We start from the raw sequence: 23298 nt of genomic DNA, 5'->3' as shown, positions 1-23298 counted from the left end.
AGTATCTCATGAGATCTTGCCTGAAAAAAAATGTAATTGTATTCGACTGAGCAAGGACATGCAGAGAATAAGGGAAAGAGAATAGGGGAAAAGAATAGGAGGGGTAATCTTGTGACCATGGTTGGAGATTTGACTAAGAGGGGTTGGCCTGGTTTTCAGGGCCTCAGCCAGTGGGTTTAATTCCTTTCTCTGCCAAGGACTTCACAAGGGCACATCAGTTCTTTTCTGTGGATCTTGGTTTGCCATCATTAAATGAAGAACAGTACTATTGCCCTTCTTGCTTGTGAGAATGCTGGCATTTAAAATAGAGAGGTTCTACGAACCATGGAGACCATGGTTCTGACCAACGTCAGATTTTTCCACCCCGCCATATGAGCAATTATAAGAAATTATCCATTTCTGATCATTTCATCCTTCATGCACAAGGGGGGCAAACTCTGGTTCCTATTGGAATAGTAGCATTTCATACACGTTTTCCATCGGTGCAGTTATTGACGCAAGCTGAGGAAACAAGAAAAATAAGGCAAAAGGTCTTTGTGACTGTGGGACAACCCCTTCCCCACAAGTAAGTGTTATATATCTGTTACAGGAAACTGATTATTTTTTTTTTTCTTTCATTTGACTAGGAAGAGGAAAAGATTTATCTGGTGTTTGGAAAGTTCCTGTAATGACAGCAGGAGAGAAAAAATGTCTTTTCTTTTTTCCTCCATCCTGGAAATATGTAAGAGCAGCTCTTCAATGGGGCTACACAGTGATTGCCTTCTCTGTCCCCCTGCAACCTGGGGGCACTGCTGTTCCTGGGCCCAGGAGCGTTTGCTTTTGCCCGCTCCCCTGAACACGTGTGCTAGCCAGAGAGATTGTCTCTAACGTCAGCTGAGCGGCTCTTCCTCACGCGCTCTTCTGTATCAAACACTTCCCACCTTGAAAACTTCCTTGGTTAACTGCTCATTTCAAAATCATTATTAATGTATTTGCACAGGGATTTTGGAATTTAATTAGCCTCTTTTGAACTGCTCTTAGTGTGTTTGTCTAGAGAAACAGAAAATCCCTTCATGACTTGTTTGCTTTCTTCACTCGTTGGTTTTCACTGGAAGGGAAAGATACCGATGAGTTTTTTTGCAGGGTTACATCCTCCTGATGCGACTGGTGCTGCATCTGAGGATAAGCCATGGGGCTCTGTGAAGGAAGCTGCTGCTTCTGTGGTGCATCAAGGCCTCTCTTGTCCAGGGGAGGGTGCGTGAGCATTGGCACAGGCTGGGCTGCTGAGCACAGCAGGACTCGGTCAACTGGTGATAAGGATCTGTGCAATGTCCAAGCACACGGCTCGCTCTTACTCCTGACCCAGACATGTTTGCACCGTGACAGCTGTGCTGGCTGAACTGGACTCCCGTTTCCCTCTTCATTAGTTTCCCTTGGGAAATTCACATCCCTGACTGTGATCTGAATGTATCCCACTTCCAGCGGACAGAGGCCAATTGGCACAACATTATTTCCATCTCACTTCTTGAAAGTGCGTGTTCAGGGCAGCGGTTCTGCTACACCGCGTCCAGAGCGCGTTGCAGGCTGTGCGTGTACATGCGTGCAGACCTGCAGGCTCTTGGTTTTCATTTGAAGGCTGTTTTAAGTTGTTTTTTTTCCTTTTGTCCGATCCTGCTTTGAAAACAAAGGCTGGGCAGAGCAGGACAGGGGTTTCTGGTGTTCCCTGCCACCGCGGAGGCATGCACATGCGCTCTCTTTCTTTCTCACAAACCACAGTGGTTATGACCACTGCCTCTGGTACTGTTGTATTGGTCCCAAATTGAGGAAGGATGACTAACTTAATCACTTGATAGTTTTGATTTCTAAAATTAAACAGCCTGCCATATGTGCAACACTGTTACTATATTTATGCCAGCAGTTAGCAGACAGCATCGGCTGAGTTAGAGGGGCTTCGCAGCTGCAGCTTGTGCCTGTGCTGCTGTTGTGTGTAAACAGATGTTTCTTCGCCTTTTTCCTAGACGTTTCTCTGTAAAACCAAAAGCACTTGTGCTCATAGAGCTTTCTGGACAAACTCTCAGCCATTGCTTTGTAAATGTGTCCTGATGCTCCTTGGTGCGCCTCCGCTCCAAAGAACGGGTGGAAGAGTTGAAGGACTGGATCAAACCCAGGAGACAGTGCAGCAAGCCAGCACTGAAGGCTCCAGCCCCAGTGCTAAAGCAGCTGCTCTCTGAAGCATCAGGGAGAGCAGGCGAGCTGCAGAACGGGGCTTCCCTGGAGAAACGGTGGGTGCTCTCCCCAAATTCAAGTCACTTTGAGAGCCGTGCGTGGCCCCAGGGGACACGTGGCAGCACGCTGTCCCAGGCTGCCTGAGCTGTTTGGTGAATAAGGGGATGAGATGCCTTTCTTCCACCATTTGCTTTGTAGGAGCTCAGTTAGCACCATGCAGGTTTATTTGGATTCTAGGAGAGAGGAAATAAGAGAAATAAGCAGTGGATAAAAGCCAAGGTGAAAAGTACTGAAGTGGAAGGAGCGGAGCCTCATTCTTTGGAGGAGGACAGACTGAGGGATGAGATGTTAGTTATTATTTCAGTTCAGGCAACATTCCTCTGTGATCTTAGACACGTTACTTAACTTTGTTTTCTAGCAGGAAATCTGGCTTGCCTGGCAGAAGGATTAAGAGGTGGAACGAATATTTAGCACTAACTAACTAAGAGTGTTTGGGTGAAACTGAAATATTTTGACATATTAGATCTGATGTTACCAACTAACTTGGTGACTTATACTTGCTTTTGTTTGGTGTTGAGCAAGTGTTACTGCAAAGCATTAGCAGAAGTGTGTTTTGGTAGGGTTGCATGTGCTTGTTGAGTAGGTGGCAGGAGAGGGTTTGTTTTTCATTTGCTTAGGCTTTTTATTTAAAACAATTGGAATCCTTGGGGATTTCTTTCTTGCAGAATAGAGCTATATGGATCTGGCCAAGTGTATGTAATGGAAGCAGAGAGTACCTCTGTCCCTTAGGACAATGTCAAATTGAGAAACTCACATCAATTACATCAGAAAAAAACAAATCATAGTGTGCAGCAGGCACAGAAACTTGTCTCTCCTCTAAGGATGCATGAATGATCCTAGGGTACAGGGACACCTCAGAGCACCCAGGGGTGACCCATACACTTCATAACCCTGTGCACTAACCTGTCACTTGTCCCTGCGACTTCTGGACATCATCTTCCGTACCTGAACATCATTCTAGTGTCTATAAACTGTCTATAGCTAGTTCTTGTTTGTCTCTTAAAGTTGCATGAGACTTGCATGCACGGACCAGTTTTCATTCTGGAATTTCCCCACAACATGCAAGTTCTTTCAAATTTCATTGACATATAGGGGCAAAATGAAACACCAACAGGTTGCTTTTTCAAAATCTTCTCTCTGGTATTTTTTTTGTGGGGGTGGGGGGTGTTTTCAATCCACTTCCTTCTGCTCCTTGTCTATTGGGAGCCAAGGAGGAGGCCTGTTGGACTGTTTGCTGTTGTTTATTAAGCTTGCTTCCTTTACGAAGATTTTCAAGCCCACTGTGGCCAAGGCAGGGAAATGCCTTCCTATGCTCCACCTCTGCTCAGAGGGCAGGAGTCTGGCATACAAAAACAAACAAGCAAACCTTTGGAATAATCCTTTCTTAAAGAGAGACAGACCAGACTCACAGCATTTGAAGTTTTCTTCCGAAACCAGGGATCAGCACTTCCATGGATTCACAGAACTGCTTTTGTACCTTAAAACAGCATTTAGCTTTGCAGGCAAAAGGAGCCTTTATGATTACTGTTTTGCCTGTGGATAGTTCCAGGTAAATTACTTATACTTCTCAGGTCTTTGGAAAGCATGGAGCACTGGGAGGGAAGGAGGGATGCTTCTGTGCCAAAGGCAGCATGGGCAGCAGGCAAGTGAGCTGGCTCCTCTCTCTGGCTTCTCACCTTGGGTAGCTCAGCCTCCCTGCTCAGTTTCTGCATCTGGACAGTACTGTTTACCACTGTTTTTGGTAACGATACATGATAAATTATTAGCATTTGGAAAAGGCTTGTATTTATTTGCAGAGAGCTGCTCTGGGGATGCAAGGGTGACTAAGTTTTGGGATTTTTTTTCCCCTCATTTAGTTAACTAACTTTGAGTCCATACTTGGACTCATATTTTAAATGGTAAAACTGCAGTGTCAAGGAACTTGCTGTTTATGCCAGTAGGGCATTTGGCCCTCTCCTTTTTGCTGTGCTCTCTCTGCCTCCCATCTGAAAGGCAATGCGGGATGTATTGATCCTAGCTTTTAGGACTTGTTCTATTTATGAACCCAGATCGCAGTATAAAGGTGCAAACACCATTTGAAAAGGGAAGATCTATATTAGAATGACAAAGAGAATAAATAAAAGCAGCCTCCCCTCTCTAATGGTCTGCCTGGCCACCGTTACTGGAGAGAATGCCCCAGTGCTGTCTACCTGAATGATGCTTTAAAGTCTCCATCATCGGGGGATTTTCTTGAGCACAGTATTGATTTTTGTTACTACGTTAAGCTTTTAGCTTTGCAAATGGTTTTCTTTGAAATCATTAATATTGCGATGCATAGCATGAGGGGTGAAATAGCTCTGCTGCTGTTGCGTAGGTACTGTCTGTGATCACTTCCTTTTTCCCTTCCTCTGTTGAAGCCCCATTCAGCTGATGCACCTGGAGGAGGGCGAGGAGAAAAAGAAGTAAAGTTGCAAGCTAGAATGGCCTCTGAACTGGGTAAGGAAGACCAATTTTTCAAGAAATTGAAGCCAATGGTTTAAGCTTTCTTAGTGGTTTTGAGTCTGGGGTGGGGGAGTCAGAGCACAGCCTAGGGCTGTGGTTGGGGTCCTCTGGGTGGTTGCGTGGAATGGACGCGGGGAGGCTGTAACAGCTCAGTGGGGGCTGAGAGCTGTCATCAGCATGTTTATTTCTGCTTGAACAAGGAATCTTAGATAAACTCAGTTATTGGGTAAACTCAGACTTTCCCACCTCAAGACTGAAGATAGTTAAGAATAAGTGGTGACAAGGCAGGATTGGAGGGCTGTTACTAGCATTGGACTGAGGTTTAGACCAGGTCCCAGGTTTGTTACTGTTAGAGAGATTAACACAGCTGAATCGGTAAATCCAGATGGTTACGGTTGTTTCAAATCTATCCAGCTCCCTGTTTGACGGGAACTGCTTGCAGACAGGAGCATGTTACTGCAGACGCAGCAGCTATGCTGTTTGAAGCAGCTCATTCCCTCCATCCCCTGTTTCCTCCCTCTGTCAGTCTTCCTTCTCCATGCCCTGCTTCCTAGCCTGGCTTCCTGCTTTCAGGGCTGTCCCTCACCCCAGAGGAGTGGGAGGAATACTGCAACGTGGGTGGATGCTGCAAAACTGTCATCCTCTGCCAAAGATTGCAGAGACACCCACCGGGATACCCAGGCAGGGTGGGGATTATCCACAGTGGGAATGGTCTCCTCTTGCAGTTGTGTTGTGGGGGGAGGATGTTAGTACCAGCTCTTTTGCTCTGGAGGAAAGAAGGGGAGGGGGGCTGGCTTGCCTCTTGGCTGTTTCTCAACCCCTGTGCGGCATCACTGCTGTCTCTAAACAACTTTGTCCTAGGAGCTTGAAGGGCTTTAGAAATTCCTGTGTGCCAGTCTTCCTGCTGCTTCCCAGTGGAAGGATATGGGCCTTCTCCATTCTCCATGGACAAACTGAGGTCTCACTTGTGCCAGGCAACCATCTAGCAGCGCGCATCTCACCTTCACATAGTTATGCTTGACTCTAGACATTATTTAGTGTAATGGGCCACAACCCCCCATCCAACAGTACTGCTCCCTTTGCCAAACCATCTAAAAGCCAGTTTACGAAGGACTTCAAGTTTCTAGGTGTTAGCCACTGGCTGGGGCAGGACCCAATCCCATGCTGTTCCTGCCTATCCACAGTTGCAGGAAGTCCTAAGGCTGCCTAAGGCATTCCCTTCAGATTGCGTGCAACACCCCCTTCCCCTTTGCTGCACAGCAGTTGATAAAGTCCCCTATGCTTTACTACAAGGGGTGAAGCAATGATACAGTAGGACAAAAATAATCTTCCAGGTCCAGAAATAAATCACTGCTTTCCCAGGCTGTTATTAGTCATTTTTGGATCAGTTTGGCTCCCTGGTCCTCAGAGTCTACGTGCATGAGCCCAGTGACCTGGGTCCTTCAGGTCTAATAATATTGTTTCATTCAGGACAGGGCAAGGAGCTTTTTGCCCTTAACAATCCTGACTTCACTGCTGAGGTGAGTTCCTGGGAGACATGGAGGTCTGTCTCTCCTGTTACAGAAAGGAGAGAGATGTTGTGATGTGGTCACAGAAATGACAGGTGCCAAAGGTCTGGTGGCTTCTGTGTCATCTGGCCCTCACAGTTACTTTAGTGTCAGTCCTTCATGGGAAGGAGGGCTGGAAGGGACCTGGAGAAATTGTCTAGTCCCTTCCACTGCCCCAAGATTGAGTCAGTTCACTCAAAGATTTGTTTTGGTGCAGCATAGCACAGTATGGGCTCTGCTTCTCTGACCAGCTCTGCCTGTCATACTCCCACCAGACCCCGTTGGACAACCCTCTGCAATGCAAGTGGATGCTGCTCAGGTAGGAGCTGCCGTGCCCTCTTCTCTCTGCACTGCACAGTCATTTTGAAGAATGCTACAAAGCCAGTGCCCAGTTTATTTGCAGCAGCAGTTAAAGGCAACCTATCCCATTGCTCTGGAGACATGATGTTTAGTCTTCTGTGTTGTCATCCTTCACCTAAAACAGTAATTCACACACACAGATTGTGTGTGTAAAGCTGAAGCATTAGTAAAAGCTCTATTTGTGTTTTGATTTAGTTTTTAATCATAGAATCATTAAGGTCATTAAGGTTGGAAAAGACCTCTAAGATCATCGAGTCCAACCGTCGACCCAACACCACCATGCCCACTAAACCATGTCCCTAAGCGCCATATCTATGCGTCTTTTAAATACCTCCAGGGATGGTGACTCAACCACTTCCCTGGGCAGCCTGTTCCAATGTTTAACCACTCTTTCAGTAAAGAAATTTTTCCTCATGTCCGATCTAAACCTCCCCTGGCACAACTTGAGGCCATTTATAGAATCATAGAATCAGATTTATAATATTTTGTTCTCTATTGTGTCTCCATCCAGACAGCTCAAATAGGAGGCATCACTCTCATCACTAGAAAGAGTTTCCCAGGTTTGCTGACAGCATGTGTGCTTGGGGAAGTGACGAGCCTCCTACCTTAGCAAGCGGCAGAGAAAATTTTTCTTTTCTGCGGTCTTCCCCCCTCCCCCAGTCCACTAGTGTGTCAAAACCTTGAGTTTTGTGTAAAGTTGTTAAATAAGCTTCTAGGCAAAATAAAAGATCAAAAGGGGTCTAATTAGCTGTAGTCTGCTTAGGAATTGTGGATGTTCACCTAGTTTTATAAATTGACACTTTTAACATTAGAACTCAAAGCAAAAAACGATGTAATTATTCCCTTTTTTTGAAGCTTAGGTTTAATGTCTTTATTGAAAATTGGGTACTTCTATGGCATCTCAAGATGCTTTATTCTATCAAATCTGGAGCAAGTCATTTTTCATTTTGGATTGTAATGTGGTATAAATGATAAGGGCCTGATTCAGAAAGCCTCCCCCCGCCACTGGCAGCCTGATGAGAAAGCTTCATAGTCACATCACAATAACCCTGAAGATAATCTATGGTCTGAGTCTTTGTGAAGCTGCTCACTTTAATACAGGAGGAAAAAGTGAGATTTTGAGCTCTAAGTTAGGATGCCCAAACCTAGCTTGTCATCACAGGATTTTTAGTTCTTTTTATATCTTTTACCAGATATAGCATGCCAAGGCAAAAGTATATTTTTCCTACGACCTTTCTGTTCTGCGATCGTGTCTCTGGGAGTACTTCGGGTCCAATTTAAATCTTGGAGAAGGTAGCAGGTAGTTGAAAGGAGAACATTTGGTGGTTAAAGCAAAGGAGGAATGAGAGATAGGTAGATGAGTTTTGTTAAAATTTTTCAATTTTATTCTGAAATGACCTGATCATGTGTCTTGTTTCTCGGTCTCTGATTATTTGGACATACCATGTATGATTCACTTTCACGTGTTAAACTTCACTAAATTTAACCTCAATAACCTAGAGTAGCATGGATAGATGAGGGGAGGGTCATCATGAAGTCATGTTAGAGCTGGATGAGTTAAGAATTTTATTTATACCGTGGCAGGGCACACAGGCTCCATTTAGAACCAGAGGTTGATGGTGCTGGCATTTTACTAATTCATAGGAAGTCCTGGTGCCTGCCCTAAAGACCTTACCACCCATAAAGACAAATGGCAAATACAGGATTTGTGTGAGGGTGACTCCAGAAAAGGGTCAGTCCCTCAGTGAACTTTAAACTTTTTTTGGATGTTTATCTAAAAGTTCATGCAAATGGAGGTGGGTTTCTTTGATCTGAGATTCTCATGAGAACTGTCTTTTGTAATTTTAACTGCTCCCTGTCTTGCGTCAGAAATACCGTGAGTGGGGTCTCCCCAAGGATTTGGCACAGCCCAGATTTTAGCTGGGCTGGAAGGGAAGTGGGGCAAGATTTATGCATCAGAACAGGGCTTGCAGTAAAGAAATTTTTACTGGCATCTTTTATATTGTCCTAATTCGAAAGCTTCAATTCTTGATGATCGTGCTGGGCATAGGTTCAAGGTTCGTTTGCACTTGGCTCAGCTCAGATGCTGGAGGAAACTTCTGTGATGGGAGACAGATCCTTTTCCTTCAAAAACATAATTTCTCAGTAGATGGTAGGATCGGATTAGAGCTTCCTTTAAGAATCCAGTAGGGATTTGCTTGAATTTTTCCAACTCTGCTTCTCTGATGCAGTGTGGTGATTAGAGAAGAGCTTTTCGGGTGTCCCTGTGAGAGTCTGAGAGCGGTCTGGCTACTTGCTTCTGTGGGTTTTTCAGTAATTAGAGCTCACTGAATGAAAAGCTCGGTGCATCCATATATTATTGATTCATAAAGGTTTTCCTGAGAGAATGGGTGTTCATTCTTTATTACTCCTAAATTATTTTATTGGCTAACAAGTAAACAGACATTGCTTTCTAACCCCGAGACAGCTGCTTTCTGGAAAAGGTTCAATTATTCTTTCTTTGTGCATACCCTATATGGACTTTGCTGCCATACAGCGTATGTATGGTCCAAGGCCTTTTCCTATTTGCTACTTAGCAAGATGCCCAGTGGCTTCGGTGGGAAGAGACAGAGCCCAAAAGCGGCTCTGAGAGAGCCACTGCAGTTTGACGCAATGAGCGGCTGACTCAATTTAGTGGCTGATGTAACATAAGGCTGCTTTTGTTAAGGAGTTAATGAAGGGGAAGTTTTGGTCCCTCTGTCCCACCCAGAGCAAGACGAGATGGATGTTCTCTCTGGCCGTACATTGGGTCGACAATTCGACCTCCAGTGAACAGACAAATGTTGTGGAGCTACTCCGTGCTATTGGACTTGTTGCTGGGAGGGTTTATGTCATGCAGAGCATCACTCCTGGGAAGCTGAGCTTGGACAGCACAGAGCAGCTTGCATCTGGCTTTCATACTGCCGTAATGGTCATTAAATAACACTTTAATGTCTTAGAGCTCAATGTTTTTGTTTAAGTATTAAATAAAGATTTTCTTTTAAGGGAATTTAAGTTAATCATCTGGGTGCGTGGCTGACTTAAGTAGGAGCACTGAAAGTCTGCAAAATTCCCAAAATGCACCAGAGAATGAAAGTCATGACAATTTCATAAATTATACAAGATGAAATAACTGGACTAATAGGTTTGTGATCTGTAACTGAGGGACATGAATGTGTGCACGTTAGAGGCAGGAAACCAACACTTCCACCAGAATACACAGCTGCTATCTTAGGTGAAGTGAATACACTCTTTGGTTTTTGCTTCATCTTTCCTAGGTTGCTTATACCAACCTGCCTACTCTCAGTGCTTCATTTAGAAGTATGTGATTTTTCCCTTTTTTCTCACTCCTCAGGAACATGCAAGTCTTGTAAATTCCAATTATCGTTTAACCCTTTAGAAAGTCACCTAAGTTGGTCAATACACCGTACGGCTCCCCCTCGAATCTGCTGTATTGCCTCTAGATAATGCTTTAGTCCCAATCCAAAAATTCCCAGAGTGCACATCACCAGTTAGGTAATAGAGAAACTCTTATCTGAACACAGACTTATAACTACACATTAAAGAGTTGGATTAGACAGGTTATTATATGTATTATTACTAGGTTTTGACTACCTACAAACTAGGGCATTAATCATGTAATTATGTAACTTATGATTACCTAAAAATGCTCCCTCTTCAAATGGCCGTTGCAAATCTGACCTTTCCTCTGCTGAAGTGACCTGTCAGCTGCTCATTGTGATTCATTAAATATGTTGCAACTGAGTTATAATCATCACTAGTTTTACAGAATGCATCCAAAACCAAGGATAACCTTTTTTGTTTTCACTGAAATGAGCTGTCATGGGTGTTGATGCGTGTCTCCCTCACCCAGAGGAGTCTTGATCCTAAAGCTCACTTCCAATGTTTTTGGTTCTTGAGAGTTTCTTAGGAGTTTTCGAGAATAAGAAAGCCTCTTGAGAGCAACATATCAGCATACAGAAAACAGAAATTTGTAAAATAATATTAATTTCTATAATTTCTTGGTTTTTATAAACTTAATTTCAGATTACTTTCTTTTGACCATTTTGCTTTCAGAAGCATTCATCAGAGCACTGGGTTTTCACTTCCTTTCAACTGACAAATTTTGGAATCAGACAAGATACCTCAGACAAGATTACTGCTGGACAGGGCTTATAGGTAGAGATGTCTTTTAGTAGACAAACTAGTATGGCTGGAGAGCTTAGACAAACTTTGAGGCATATGAGCCCTTCAAGTCTGAAACAGAAGGTTTCAATGCTAAGCACATGCTGAATAAGCAGCTGCTTGGGGTTTAGTTAGATACGTGTCAATTAGACCATCTCAGTGGAGTGGAAGATAGTGAGTACAGGTATCTCTAGGTCATAACAGCGACTACAAAATATTGCTAGGTTATTTGTAAGCATCGTCTGGGACACAGATGAAGGGTGGCAGAATTTTATGAGGAAGAGTCTTTCTGTGTCTTAGGTGTGGGAAAGATGTGTTTCTCTTGAATGATCTAGTAGCAACAGATGAACGTGAAAGTTCCTGTTTTATGCTTAGGAGTGTGTCCCCTCCAGAAATTACTCAAATGTGCTTCAAATTTTCTTCCCTTTTAATCTCTGCAGGCTTTTGCAGGAAGCTCGGAAAACGGCCCTTACATTTACAGCCTTTTCTGCTCTGACACAGGCAGAGTAGTCTTCAACACGGAGGCTGAAACCCTGTCCCTGGGGTAGCGAGTCCATGGAGAAGGTCACATATGACTGACAGTGCTGAGCTAGTGAGATCTGCTGTTCTGGTTTTGTCAATGATTACCCTGGTCTGACAAAGGTTCTACCATGAGCATTGTGGTAACTTCTTAAAGTTGATTGGGAGCTATTAAAGAGTGATAAAAATCAGATATTTCTGACCATGGTGATCAAAGGAGGAATTCAGTGATACTACAATAGGTGCTTGGAGTTCTCCGGGCATTGCCATCAGTATTGTTTAATGACCCAAGTGCTATGGCTATGTTGGGTAAATAGCAGCTTTGGCAGGTATATAGAAAAGAAGTTCTTAGGAGACAGGGGTTTCAGAGCGACAACATAACTCACTTGCAAACTGTCCGCTTTCCTTGAACACTGGTGGTTGTCATATTGTGACTGTCAGCCAGGAGGTTGACCCCACTTCCAGAATCCTGATTTATTCAGAAACCTGCATATTTCCTCTCTCGGGTTTCAAACATGTTGCTTGTGGTCTAAAGGCAACAGTTCCACCAGCTGAGCTGTTGAAGGTTTCTTTCTGGCTGAGGTTACAGACACATATTAAAAGCTGGTGTCAGCTGAACTTTGCCTAATAGGATTCTGAAATTTTCCTTCTCCTTTAAGAATGAGGGTAATTTAATGCTCCTACCCTACTCATAGGAATATGCTGGTTCGGGAGCACAAATCCTCCACTCTGCCACGCTGAAAGATTTTAGCAGCCTGTGCTAAAGTTGGGAGGCTCGGTGCATGAAAAGCGTTACGCCAAGAGCTTGGTGAGGGTAGCCACCAAGTCCTCTGGCAACCCAGAACGTTTTTTCCCCATGTTGTCTTTCACCCAAAACTTGTGGGCATCCTCACGCTGCTTGGTGTGTGGAGCAGTGGCTGGGGGGAAGTTGGCTTGCTGCATCTCAGGGCTTTCATGCCTGAATCCCCCAAATTGCCTGAACCCGCCACACGTTGGAACTGTATGAATCTCCTTGTTCCTGCTGACCAACAACCAGCAATTTCCTGGGCATCGAGTACATGTGTGTGTAGTATTGAGTCATTTCTTTGGGGCTATTGTTTAAGTCTTCAAACCATGGAAGGAAACCGGGAGCCTGTTTAGATGTCACTAAAGGTCACTGGCTATTTTTATAGATTACATTAAAGAAAACCAAAACTGCACAAAAAGAATATTCAGATTGTGAAGTCAGGACTTTGGAAAATATTTTTGCTGCCAAATTATCACAAATCGCTACAGAGCATGTGCAAACTGATTTTTCAGGGGCTCATAGCTTGGCCAAAGGTGCGTTACTCTCCCTGTAAAAAATTATTCCCTGGCACCGTTGTGACCTTCCTGCCAAATTTTAAAGCAGTGCTCCAAACTATAGCACTGAGACTGTTCAACCAAACGCTTGCAAGAGATATCCGTTGTTTGGGTTTTTTTTTTTAACTTGGGTAAAAAGTTTTCCTGTAGTGGATGAACTGCATTAGCTGAAATTTTCACCCCGAATTCCAGCCGGGGCAGACAACCAGCATGGAAAGCTTTAATTCAAAAGATTAAAGTCTGGCAAAACTCTAAGCAACCGGAGTCTTATAATAGTGAGTTTTGTACAATGTGGTCAGCCTATCAAAGGGAAATAATTTTCTCTGTCTGTTTTGGTTTTGATGTCATTCCATCAAACATTTAATTGGGAGACACAGCATTAGCTTCAAACTCATTTTGAAGCAATGAACATTAGTCAGACATAAACAAATGGGCTGGGGGCAAACTACATGAGTGCCAAGTGGTGGGAGAGATTTTAACAAGGGGCTTTGCAAACCACTTCCCTGAATGAACGAAATTGCTGCAGAGCAGAAAACAGACCTCAGCCTGGGCTCTGACGGAAGGAAGCAGGGCTTGTACAGCAAATGGGAGGCACCTAAATTGCCCAGTCTTGAGCAAGGTATGCGAGGACTCAGAAAAAGCAGGTCAGGTTGGGAATGCTCTTAGTGTGCAGACCTTGCATTGGAGTGATCCGGGCAGGGAGGTGGTGGACTTCGACAATGTGGTGCAACTGAGTGGTGGCTTGATCCAAAAGCCTGCCAGCCTGGTCTCTTGGGGACAGCAGGGGTAATCTTCTGATGGTTTAGAGGCAATTTATGAGGTTAAATTGGAGGTTATGAGGTTAAATTGGTTCCCATGCAAATGTGGGTCAAAATGCTAATAGGTACATATACAAAAACTGTGTGGGCAGCAAGCTGCTTGAAAAATCGTACTTGCAGTGACCAGACCTCAGACAGCATAAAATAAGGAGTAACGTTTGCCTAATTCCCAGTCATCACCACTGCAGAGTATTACGGATGAGGGACCGCAGGCCAGAGAGGCAGGTGGGACTTACTCAAGGTCATATCTCAAGTCAGAGCAGAGCTGAAGGTTCATTCCCAGGTCCGTGGTCTCACTGCTGGAACAGGCTGCCCAGAATTACTGGAAATACGTTTGTTTTTAATCTTGGCACTGTTCTTCTTGCTGAGGTGCCTGGAATTTATCTCCAAAATATTTTGGAGGGGAAATGTGATCATAAAGCTAGAGCTTTGGGCTATGCATGCTTCTTTCCAGGCTCCTAACATCTTTGAAAGGGGTAAGTGTTACTAACTTGCCTCCTTTGTTTTTTGACAAGGAGAGTAATTTAAAAAAAAAAAAAAAAAAAAAAAATTAATCCTTTACACTGAGTTCATGTCAGCTTTAGCTTAACTCAGCACACATTGCAGGAACTTCGGGAGGCGTTTTATGTTTGTTAAAATAGATTTGGGTCTTTTATTGTTTTTATGACTATATCAGTAACTGGGGCGAGAGCCTTGTCATGACTGGCACGTGCAGTGGGTAGAAGTCCTGCCCTCGGTGGCATAAGTGAGAGAAAGCTGCTCAGCCCTGGGATGAGGTTTGCTGAGCAAACAGTGTGCCCAGCCTCCAGCAGAAGGGCTGAGCCTTCAGTTCCTGTCCAGCTCCTTACACAAAACCCGTGCTTCCTCTCCTGTATCTCTGGAGCCTCGTAAGACCCTTCCTCTTCCCAGCATATCGAATTGCAGCTGTCTCAAGCTGACTGGCAGCGAATTGCCGCCCCTGAGTCTGCCCTTGTGTTTTCCCAAGCAGAAGGAAGAGGCTGAAAGTTCCCGGTTTCTGCGGTCCCTGGCCGACTGTCCCAGCGAGCTCATATCTGCCCTGTTGAGAGACATCTGTGCCCGTCTCGGCAGGGGGAGAGCATGAATGCGGCTGAGGAGCGCCGGTGTCAGGCAGGCATCGTGCCTGCCTTTACCAGGCTGATGGGAACAGACAGGGACAAAGGTAAAGCTTGTGGCATGAAAAGGCTGCTTGTTGCAGCGTTTCATGGCCAGTGAGCGTGACCAGCCTTCAGGGCTAATTACCAAAGGAGAGAGAAGTATGTTCTTGTCAGCAGACCTACAGGGTTACTATTTAATGAAGCAGATATGCAGGTAGCTTGTTCAATGGCATGAGCAAGTGACTGACTTGTGTCCACGAGGATGTAGGTGTGCGTGGTGGGGTGCTTCAGGTGGCTTTCGACCCCTGGTCTTCTTTCTAAGTGTAGTTGGGCACAAGTCGTCTTCTCTTACCAGTGGCGATCTGCAGCCTGCTTTCATCTTCTCCGTTTTTTCCTCTACCTTCTCAGCTCTCCTTTTCCCTTTTTTCTCTACCATTTTTCCCCCTTTTCCTACCCCAGTACCTCTTGTTTATTCTATCCTGTCCTTTCATAGCTTTCCACCTTATTTTTCCTCCTCTTTTTCAAGTACTGATGCTAAACGGCATTGAACAGCAGTGCCATCACTATTTCATCAGGCCTGCCCCAGTTCCCTGCTAGTGGTTTGTGAAGCATGTGTGAGCCGGGAACAGCCAGTGTCCTCCGTGTGCTTGCATCAGGGTCCCCTGCCGATCACAGTTGCTCAGCACATCTGACAAGTGTTTCTTGTCCTTTTCTTGGGACTACCCATGGTTGTGTGCAGGTGTGCCAAACCCTGGTGTTGTGCTGGTGGGGTTACAGCGAGTGTGAGGACACCTCCGTGCTACAGGAATCCTTTTGTATTGCTGTGCAGTCATATGCCCAAAAGTTAGTTGTGTGTTAATCCAGTGCCTGTGCTGATGTCTGTGGAAGAAATGGGACAAAACACAGCGGAATTAATAAAATGGTGATTCTTTTGCCCAAACCAGTGCGTATGGGCAGACCCAATGGCTCTTTCTGACTCTTAAACTCATACTCTGAATTCATACAATTTACTCCATCCAGTATCACCTCTCAGGCTTGTCCTGACTTCTAGACTGGAGTAGGCATTACTAAGGAGGAGTAGCATCTATGGTGTGACTTCTCTCAAAGTTTGTTATGGGAACTACTCATTTACTTCACTGCAACTTATGTTTTGACCTGACAGCAGAGCTACGTTTGACAGGGGAACTTTCTAATGCAAAAGTTGATTAATATATATATTACTGTTATGGGTCTCCTCTAACAATGTCCCTTGTGCATTTACCAGAAATGATAATTTGATTGTCAAAATTTCACCTGAGCTGATGGTCCTCCCATGGTATTGGGAGGAACATTCCAATTGAAAACTTAGTGTAGTGTGACAGCAGAGATTTTGAAGCACGACAGCCTAGGTGTGTATGAGGAGCACAGGCTGCAGGAGGGAGGATGTTGCAGGTCAGAAGTGAGATGCATTGGCGGAAACTTTGGGAGAAGACACACCATGTCTGTCTGACTCGAGCCTGCTATTCCCTGCCTGTAGGGATGTCCCTCAGATTCTTTTTGCAGGAGGTTCACCAGGGTATGATGGTTTGAAAAAACACATTTGACTTGTATATTCCCTGGAATTCATGCTGTTTTCTCTGTAGAGAAAACATTTTTTTTTTTTCCCTGGGATATTAAGCAAACAGATCTTGGGAAAGAGCCAGCCTTCCTTTTATTCTCCTCTTTGTCTCTGAATGCTACATAAACCACCTGATATGAGGCACTGAAGATGTTTTGGTATACAGTTGTGTGCTTGGCCTCAGTTCAGGCTGCGAAAGTGGCTGCCACCCACAGGAGAACATGAGGCTGGGATGCGAGAGTCAAAGCTGTGCTACTGCACGGATGCTCTGGGTCCCAGCCTCTTGCTCTGTGTCTCTACAGAAAAGACAGGCTGTTGAAAAGCAGCCCTTGCCAGCTCCAGGACCTGTCACCAGTCCACTTGCAGTGATGCTAGGAAATTCACTTGTTTATAGTTGTGCTGCTTCACGCTCTCCATTTCTACCAACAGGATCCGGGCCAGCTCTCCGAATCTGCAGGCCTGTGCTGTCCCCTGGAAAGGGTCCTCCTGCTACATTGGCCGCTGGTGACCTTGCAGGGGACATGGAACCGCTGGCTGTCACAGCACCAGAGGGAGCAGAGAAGGATGCAACAGCATCACGAGCCAAGGCAGAAGGAGCAGAAAAAGCAGCGGCAACAGGGGAGGTGGAAAGCCCAGAGGGAGCAGATCCGGGTGGAAAGGTGGTCACCCCTGAAGAAGCAGCGGCGATAGTGGTGGAAGCATCAGAAAACCCAGAGGCAGAAAGAGTTACTGAAGCATTTGCCCGGGCAGCAGAAAGGATTGCACTATCAGAAGTAGCCAAGGTGTTGCAATCAGCAATAGCTGAGGTAGAGACCCTAGCGGCCTCGGGTCCCTACTGGGGTGAAGGGGCTGTGGGTGCACGCTCCCCTTGGCTAGGCTCACAGATACCCAATGGCATGGGAGGCTGCAGCTCCAGCACCGAAGCTAAACCTGGCCTTTCAGCCTTGCCCTCTGAATGCCTCAGGTGGATGGGACCATATTTCTGCTTAGCCTCAAGCTATGTGAGAGATCTTTATTTTGGAAAAATTGAAAGCAATCAAAAAAAAAAAAAAAATCCCTGAAATTCCTGCTGAGAGTTTGTGTGCTTTTCCCATCTGGTTTCCCTCTGTCTTTTCAATGAGGTTTTTTTCATGATAGCGGGCACTTTATCACGCCTGGTATAGTTAAGGATACGAAGCACTCTCCATTACGGCCCCGCTGGCCACGTGCTCATCCTGTTCTAAAGCATTCATATTTGGGGATCAAAAAAGGTCCATGCGTGGTGTTTACTCAGCTGAGAATTTTTATTTGACGTTTGAGCAATTATGCCTTGTGTTGTTTGTGAGTTTGCTGAGGGTGATAAACGTACTTTTCCCATTTGAAAAACCCGTCTTTTAGCATTGACGATGTGGTGACAGATTTTCAGCAGGGCTGAGAGTCGGATTTGCCAGGGCTCAGTGCCCACTCTGAGCACCAGATTTTCAGATGTGTTCGGCACCCAGCAGCTCCCCGTTGGGTGTGAGGCCCTTGGACATGTTTGTTCCCATGTGTGGAGCTTGTTTGAAAAGCTGCCTGCCTGCAGCACCACCAAGCATCCACCTTCTGCTCATAGGAAAATCTGGATCTCATCTCCCCGAGCTCTGATTTAATTTTGGTTTGCAGAGTCAGCTTGCTGCTATCACTGTTTCCTGGGCCCCAGAGCTGTCCTGAGTACCTGGCGTTTCTGTAGGATGTCTTCTTTTAACTTATCCCACAGTTTGGGCAAGTAGCTTCACTCAGGAAGGGCTCTTCAATGTGTGTTTTGAGTTTCGGTGTGTTTTTATGTCTTGTGGAGATCAGCTGGATTTAGGCACATGCCAAAACAATTCTCTAAATCAGCCTGTGAATAGGGACCTTTATTTTTAAATATCAGCAGCTTACTTTCTAGTGACTTTTCCAATGCTCATGTATTTATTCTCTTGACTTTTCAGCTCAAAGAGAAGAGGAGGAGCACGTGGCTAAAGCCGAGGAACGCCACTCAGCAGGAGGAGGACGACTGGGTGAAAGAGGGAGAGGTGAAATGAAGTGAAGGAGAGGTGGTGTTCTGGGTCATACCTAAGCAGGGGCTGGTACCCTGACACTGTGAGCGCTCCTGGAACACAATAGGGCTGCCAATTACATCTCTTTTGTGACTGCCCATACTATTAAAAATAAAGATATGCCATATTCCGCACACAGTAGTGTTCATGGTCTTTCAAAGGCCCTTGTCTCCTGGTTTTGTGAAATGGCAGCTCTGCACCTCCTCCTCAAAGATGAGGAGAGCAAAGTGTGCTGTTCATGTTGGAAAACATGCTGCTGGCATGAAATTATATAAAAAAGAAATACTCTAAATTTGGGATCAAGTTTTCATGCCTGTAGGCCAAGAGATGGTCCATGGGATCACAGCTAGTATGAATTAGTTTCACATCCTAACTGAGCAGGTGCATTTATCCAGCTTGCTCCAGCTCTGAAGTTGTTTCTTGCCTAGATGGGAATGGTAGGTATGATCTTTTTTCTTTTTTTTTTTTTTCCTAATTCTGCTTATTCATCTGGAGCAGGGAATGGGAAAGGTCTCTCCATCCAGATTGATAATGGTGAAATACAGGACAGAAGTCGTCCAAAAGAAATTCGAGAAAAGGGAAATAACATCTTCAGAACAGTGGTGGACTTGTCAGCATGAGTGACGTTCCCCAGGCAGTGCAGATTGATCATTAAAACAGGCTTCTGATTTTTGAGAGGAAGAAACATTCTTTGTTGTAAGATTGTTTTCTCAGCCTGTGAGGTATAGGTAAGTCTGTGCTGTAGTAAGAGTTGGATGATGGGGCAGTCACCATAAGAGGTAAATGGTGATAAAGCGTTACAGAGAGTATGGGATTAGAACAAAGCCAGTCTTGGTGTGTGTCTCCTGGGTTTTCCTATGAAGGATCATCACAACTCGGAAGCGCCTGATACCTTCAGCAAATGTCTGCTTCATTAATTCCTTCCAAATACTTCATGGTTTGCTGCTCCGAGCTTGCATTTAGCAGCCTGGGGAGATGGGGTCAAATCTGTAGTTGGATAGAAAATTTCTGAACCAAATGCAGGTGGTAGCGCCAGTGCCTGTGTGTGATTTGTTGCTGCACCCCAGGTGGGGTGTCGAGGCAGTGCCACCAAGTACTCCAGGTGAAACAGAAAACAGCACCCTGACCACAGATGGTCATTAGCGAACCTGTAGCACTTTTGGAAAGAGTAAAGATTGCAGCCCTGGATTCTGCCCCAAAAATCCATGTGAGTATTGACAACCCATCTCTAAACTCCTGTGTAGTTGCAGCTGGATGTGATATTCTCCGTATACTTTACTTCCAGCTTCCAGTGGTGTTTCTGTGGGAAACACAGCATTTGTTTTAGTGCACCCCAGAAGTGGCAGCATATTTGTAACAGCTACGGCATCGTGTGGAGCTGTTCTCTGCATGAAATGGGGTCTGTTGGGACAGAGCCCTGATATAAGGGGAGGGGAGGGTGTCGGGGATCTGCTGCTATCCTGCGCTGAGCTGGCTGGCGATGAAGATCTCTCTCCATCTCCCTCTCGGGAAACATGTCCTTGTATTGCAGCAAAGTCAAGGGGTTTCAGTGCCAGGCTTGGGTCTTTGCACCTCTGCAGCACACCCAGCACCCGGTGCATCTCCGCTGGCTTCTCTCTCCGTGTAGTGACAGGCTGGGGAGGAGAGAGGAGGGGAGAACAGCAGCGTCTGATTAAAACTCAGCCCCCCTGGCCCTAGATCTGAGGAGACAGAGCCCGCCCTCCCTTCCCTTACAATAATTTTATTTTATTACAAAAAGAGCCCATATTAAAAAAGCTCATGATTATGTTTTCTGTTCACCAAGACTTTTCCTGTATTCGACCTTTGGATAACCTCCAAGGCTTGCAAACATTTGAAAGGAGTAAAGGAGCTCGTTTTATTGCAGGGCCTCAGCATACATTCTTTCCAGCCTATCTTTAACATCAGTTGACAAGAATTATATAATTGCAGTCTGTGATCCCTTTAAGGCTAAAATGTATTCGTTTTCCCTCAAAGAACACTTCAGGTTTCAGAGTTAAATGTATACTTTTTTTTTTTTCCATCTGGGTTATTCTGTAAAAAGCCGTTTTCTCTCAAACTGGCAAGTTCCACTCTACCAAGTTGCGTGGATTTATTTTTTACTGCGGTTTTAAACTCACATGTTAACAAGTAGAAGAAATAGCCTCCAAATCCCAACCCGTGTTTCCCATTCCATTGGAAAATTAGTGGGTTACAGAGAACACGCAGGGGGAATTATACTCCTTAGGTAGAATCAAATAAAATTTCAACATACTGATTTAATCAAATTAGTGTCTAATGCTAATTGATAGGCAGTCTGGAGACGGACAGGTAGCTGGATTGGATTTGATCTTGCATTTCAGAGGCATGACGTAATCTGCTGGGTCAGGAAGGAATTTCTGGTTTCCTATCAGAATGGCATCTGCCACCATGTTTTAGGAAGCCATGGACATCGGATACTTGGATAGGAGCTGGGGAACGATGCCAAAAACGGAGTCTGAAGATATTACCTGGAATTTAAAAAATGAGTTAGCTGTTGCCACAATGACGTTCTGTTTGCATATGTTCCTCGCTATTCAGGTTTTCACTGGTGTTTGTGCTTCTGGAGAGTAAAAAAAGCACACAAACGCGTGAGTATTCCTGGAAGCTTTTCACGACAGTTGTGTCTGTGTGTCGGGGCCAGCGGCGCTTGGATCCTGTGCTCGGAGGAAACAGAAGTGATGCCACCGCGGTGCTCTGAGCACATCTGCAGTGCTCCTCGAGAATGGAGCGAGAAGTTCAAAGAAACTGCAAAAAACCTCACCTCTCCGAGTATTTCTGGACAATGAAAAATGGAGGGAGCAGCAGCCTGGTCATGGGTATTTGCATGTAAGAAGGGAAGTTAAATTTGTCTGGTAAATTGGCTATTAGGAGTGATTTAGCTGGTTGAAGCTGGAGAGGAGACTGGGCTCAATGGGCCAATTGTCTGCCCTGGGTGCAGCAAAGGGGGCTGGGTGGGGTTGAAGTCAAAAGGTCTGGGGGGCTGTTCTCAATTTTGCCATGGACTTACCCAGACCTCAGTTTTCTTACCTGAAAAGAGGAGGACAGTGGCGGCTGGCGTGCCTGCCTTCATGCTCTTTTATCTAAGCACTTGAGGAAGTGCAAACTTTTATTCCAAATAATGTATGCCAGTAAAAATGGGTCCCTTCTTCAAATATTTAGTTAATCTAACACTGATTGCCCCCCTTCCCTAAGGGGAGGAGGAGGCAGGGGCAGCATTCCTGGTTTTATAGAGGGGCAGGTTTGAAAGGGCTGTAAATGCATGTCGCGGGGGTTGGATACAATAACCAAAGAGAGAGGAGCCAGTAACAGAATCCTTTTAATGAACTACAAGCCCACAGTTTATAAACTTGGACACAGATTACGCTCCTGCCTAGTGTATAAAAATAACCGCATTTGGATGCCTTTGTGGCCAAAGGATCTTATAACCTGTTAAGTTTTTGTTGCCTGTTTTTCTAACGTAGGCAGGACCTGTGTAATACCCTGCGTTGCACTGAAAGGGAAAATCTCCGGTCTGTTAAGCTGTTCCCTGCCTTTGGTAGCCTCTCTGTATCAGGATTCACATTCTTGTTTCCGTTTCAAACAGGAGACTAGTTTACAAGGCAAGTTCCTCCTTGGAGATCACAAGAGGCTTGCTTTCCCCTTTCTTTTTCTGAGAGGAAGGATTAGGTCACCAGTAATACCGTTTGCTTTTTATTTTTTTCTCCTTTGGCTAATCTGCTCTCCAAGATGTCCATGTTACAAGAGAAATAAAAGGCTTTAAGTGAGCGCGGGATTTTTTTTCCCCTCACCTCAGCACTCCAGCCGAGAAGGGTGATTTACAGAAATCGCCGCATGGAAAAGCCTTAAAACAGAATTTCAGATGCTTGTAAGACAAAGCAGAAAGATAGCAGAGCGGCAGGTGCCATCTCCTTACCTCACAGGGTCGTGTTCTGCCTGTTCTTAAGGAGTTTGGTGGGTGGCGATTACAAATACGTCTGCACCGTATCCGGGTGTATTGTACGTGCAGTTACAGCTTTGTGTAGCTTGTGTAGTCCCTCACCTGCAATCAGGAAGCTTATCATTATTCAGAGACCTTTATTTTCTGTTATCTTTGTGCATTTTATGTGGTGCAAGCATTAATGGTACCACATTTTAGGATGTGCTTTTTGAGTCTGGCACCCTTCCCAGTAATGGCATGCAGTGTGCTGTACATTGCTTGGCTTCACCTCAGAGGAGGACGCACGCTAATGCCGATTCCTCTCTGCGGAGAGTTTTGGGACTTTCTAATCAAAATGACTTCGGTCAAAGCATGCTGAGCACGAACAGATTATTGCTTTAGTGAAATCTACATTATTCTTGTTCAAATACCAAGGACTGGTACTAGTTTGTGGTAAGGCATAAAGATTTTGCAGCAATAAGTTTGAATCTGCATTGGGTAGTTTGTACCTAGCACAGGTACAGCTTGTTCATACTGGTCACGTTATATTTGGCAAACTATCTTTAAAGGGCCAGGTCTGTCTTGATTTAAATCAGCACAGCTCTGCTGAACTCCATGCCAGTCCCCGCCAACCAAAGTTCTGGCTCTCAAATATTTTCAGGTGTTTTTTTCAGTCCTTTCTTTCCAAAGAGTTTTAAAAATGCAATTAAATGGACAGTAATACTCAGCAGTTACGCACAAAAAGCTGTTTATCTAAGGATATCAAAGTACTTGACAAAGGTGGGTAATTCTCACCGTGCCCTTTTTTTGCAGGGTGGGATGCTGGCACGCAGACACAGCGAGCGGTTTATCTGAGTAACAGAGTCAGTAGCAGAGGTAGTAATTAAAACTTCGGTCTCATGACACCCAACTCTGTACTGTAACCACTAGACAAACTGCCTCCCGGAACCGTATCTCATCTCTATCTCCCTACATATGCACAATAAAGCCTTTGTAGTATACGCTGTACACTTGCTATTGATAGTTGTATCAGCTGAAAG

At 45.0% G+C, this 23298-nt stretch overlaps 1 protein-coding gene across 1 annotated transcript in view; it reads left to right on the top strand.

The window, feature by feature from the left end:
* Window positions 1-18437, top strand: part of LOC143163936 (uncharacterized) — a 33928-nt gene extending 15491 nt beyond the window's left edge. Inside the window, exons 2-4 of the mRNA XM_076345862.1 lie at window positions 4662-4740; window positions 16676-17052; window positions 18196-18437. Of these exons, the coding sequence (XP_076201977.1) occupies window positions 4725-4740; window positions 16676-17052; window positions 18196-18288 (486 nt within the window). The 5' untranslated portion in view covers window positions 4662-4724 and the 3' untranslated portion in view covers window positions 18289-18437. The remainder of the gene's footprint in view (window positions 1-4661; window positions 4741-16675; window positions 17053-18195) is intronic.
* Window positions 18438-23298: the final 4861 nt, after the last annotated feature.

The sequence above is a fragment of the Aptenodytes patagonicus genome, chromosome 8 (genome assembly GCF_965638725.1).
Source record: "Aptenodytes patagonicus chromosome 8, bAptPat1.pri.cur, whole genome shotgun sequence".
Classification (NCBI taxonomy): Eukaryota; Metazoa; Chordata; class Aves; order Sphenisciformes; family Spheniscidae; genus Aptenodytes; species Aptenodytes patagonicus.
The sequence above is the reverse complement of the archived record's forward strand: the minus strand, read 5'-3'. Positions and strand labels throughout refer to the sequence as shown.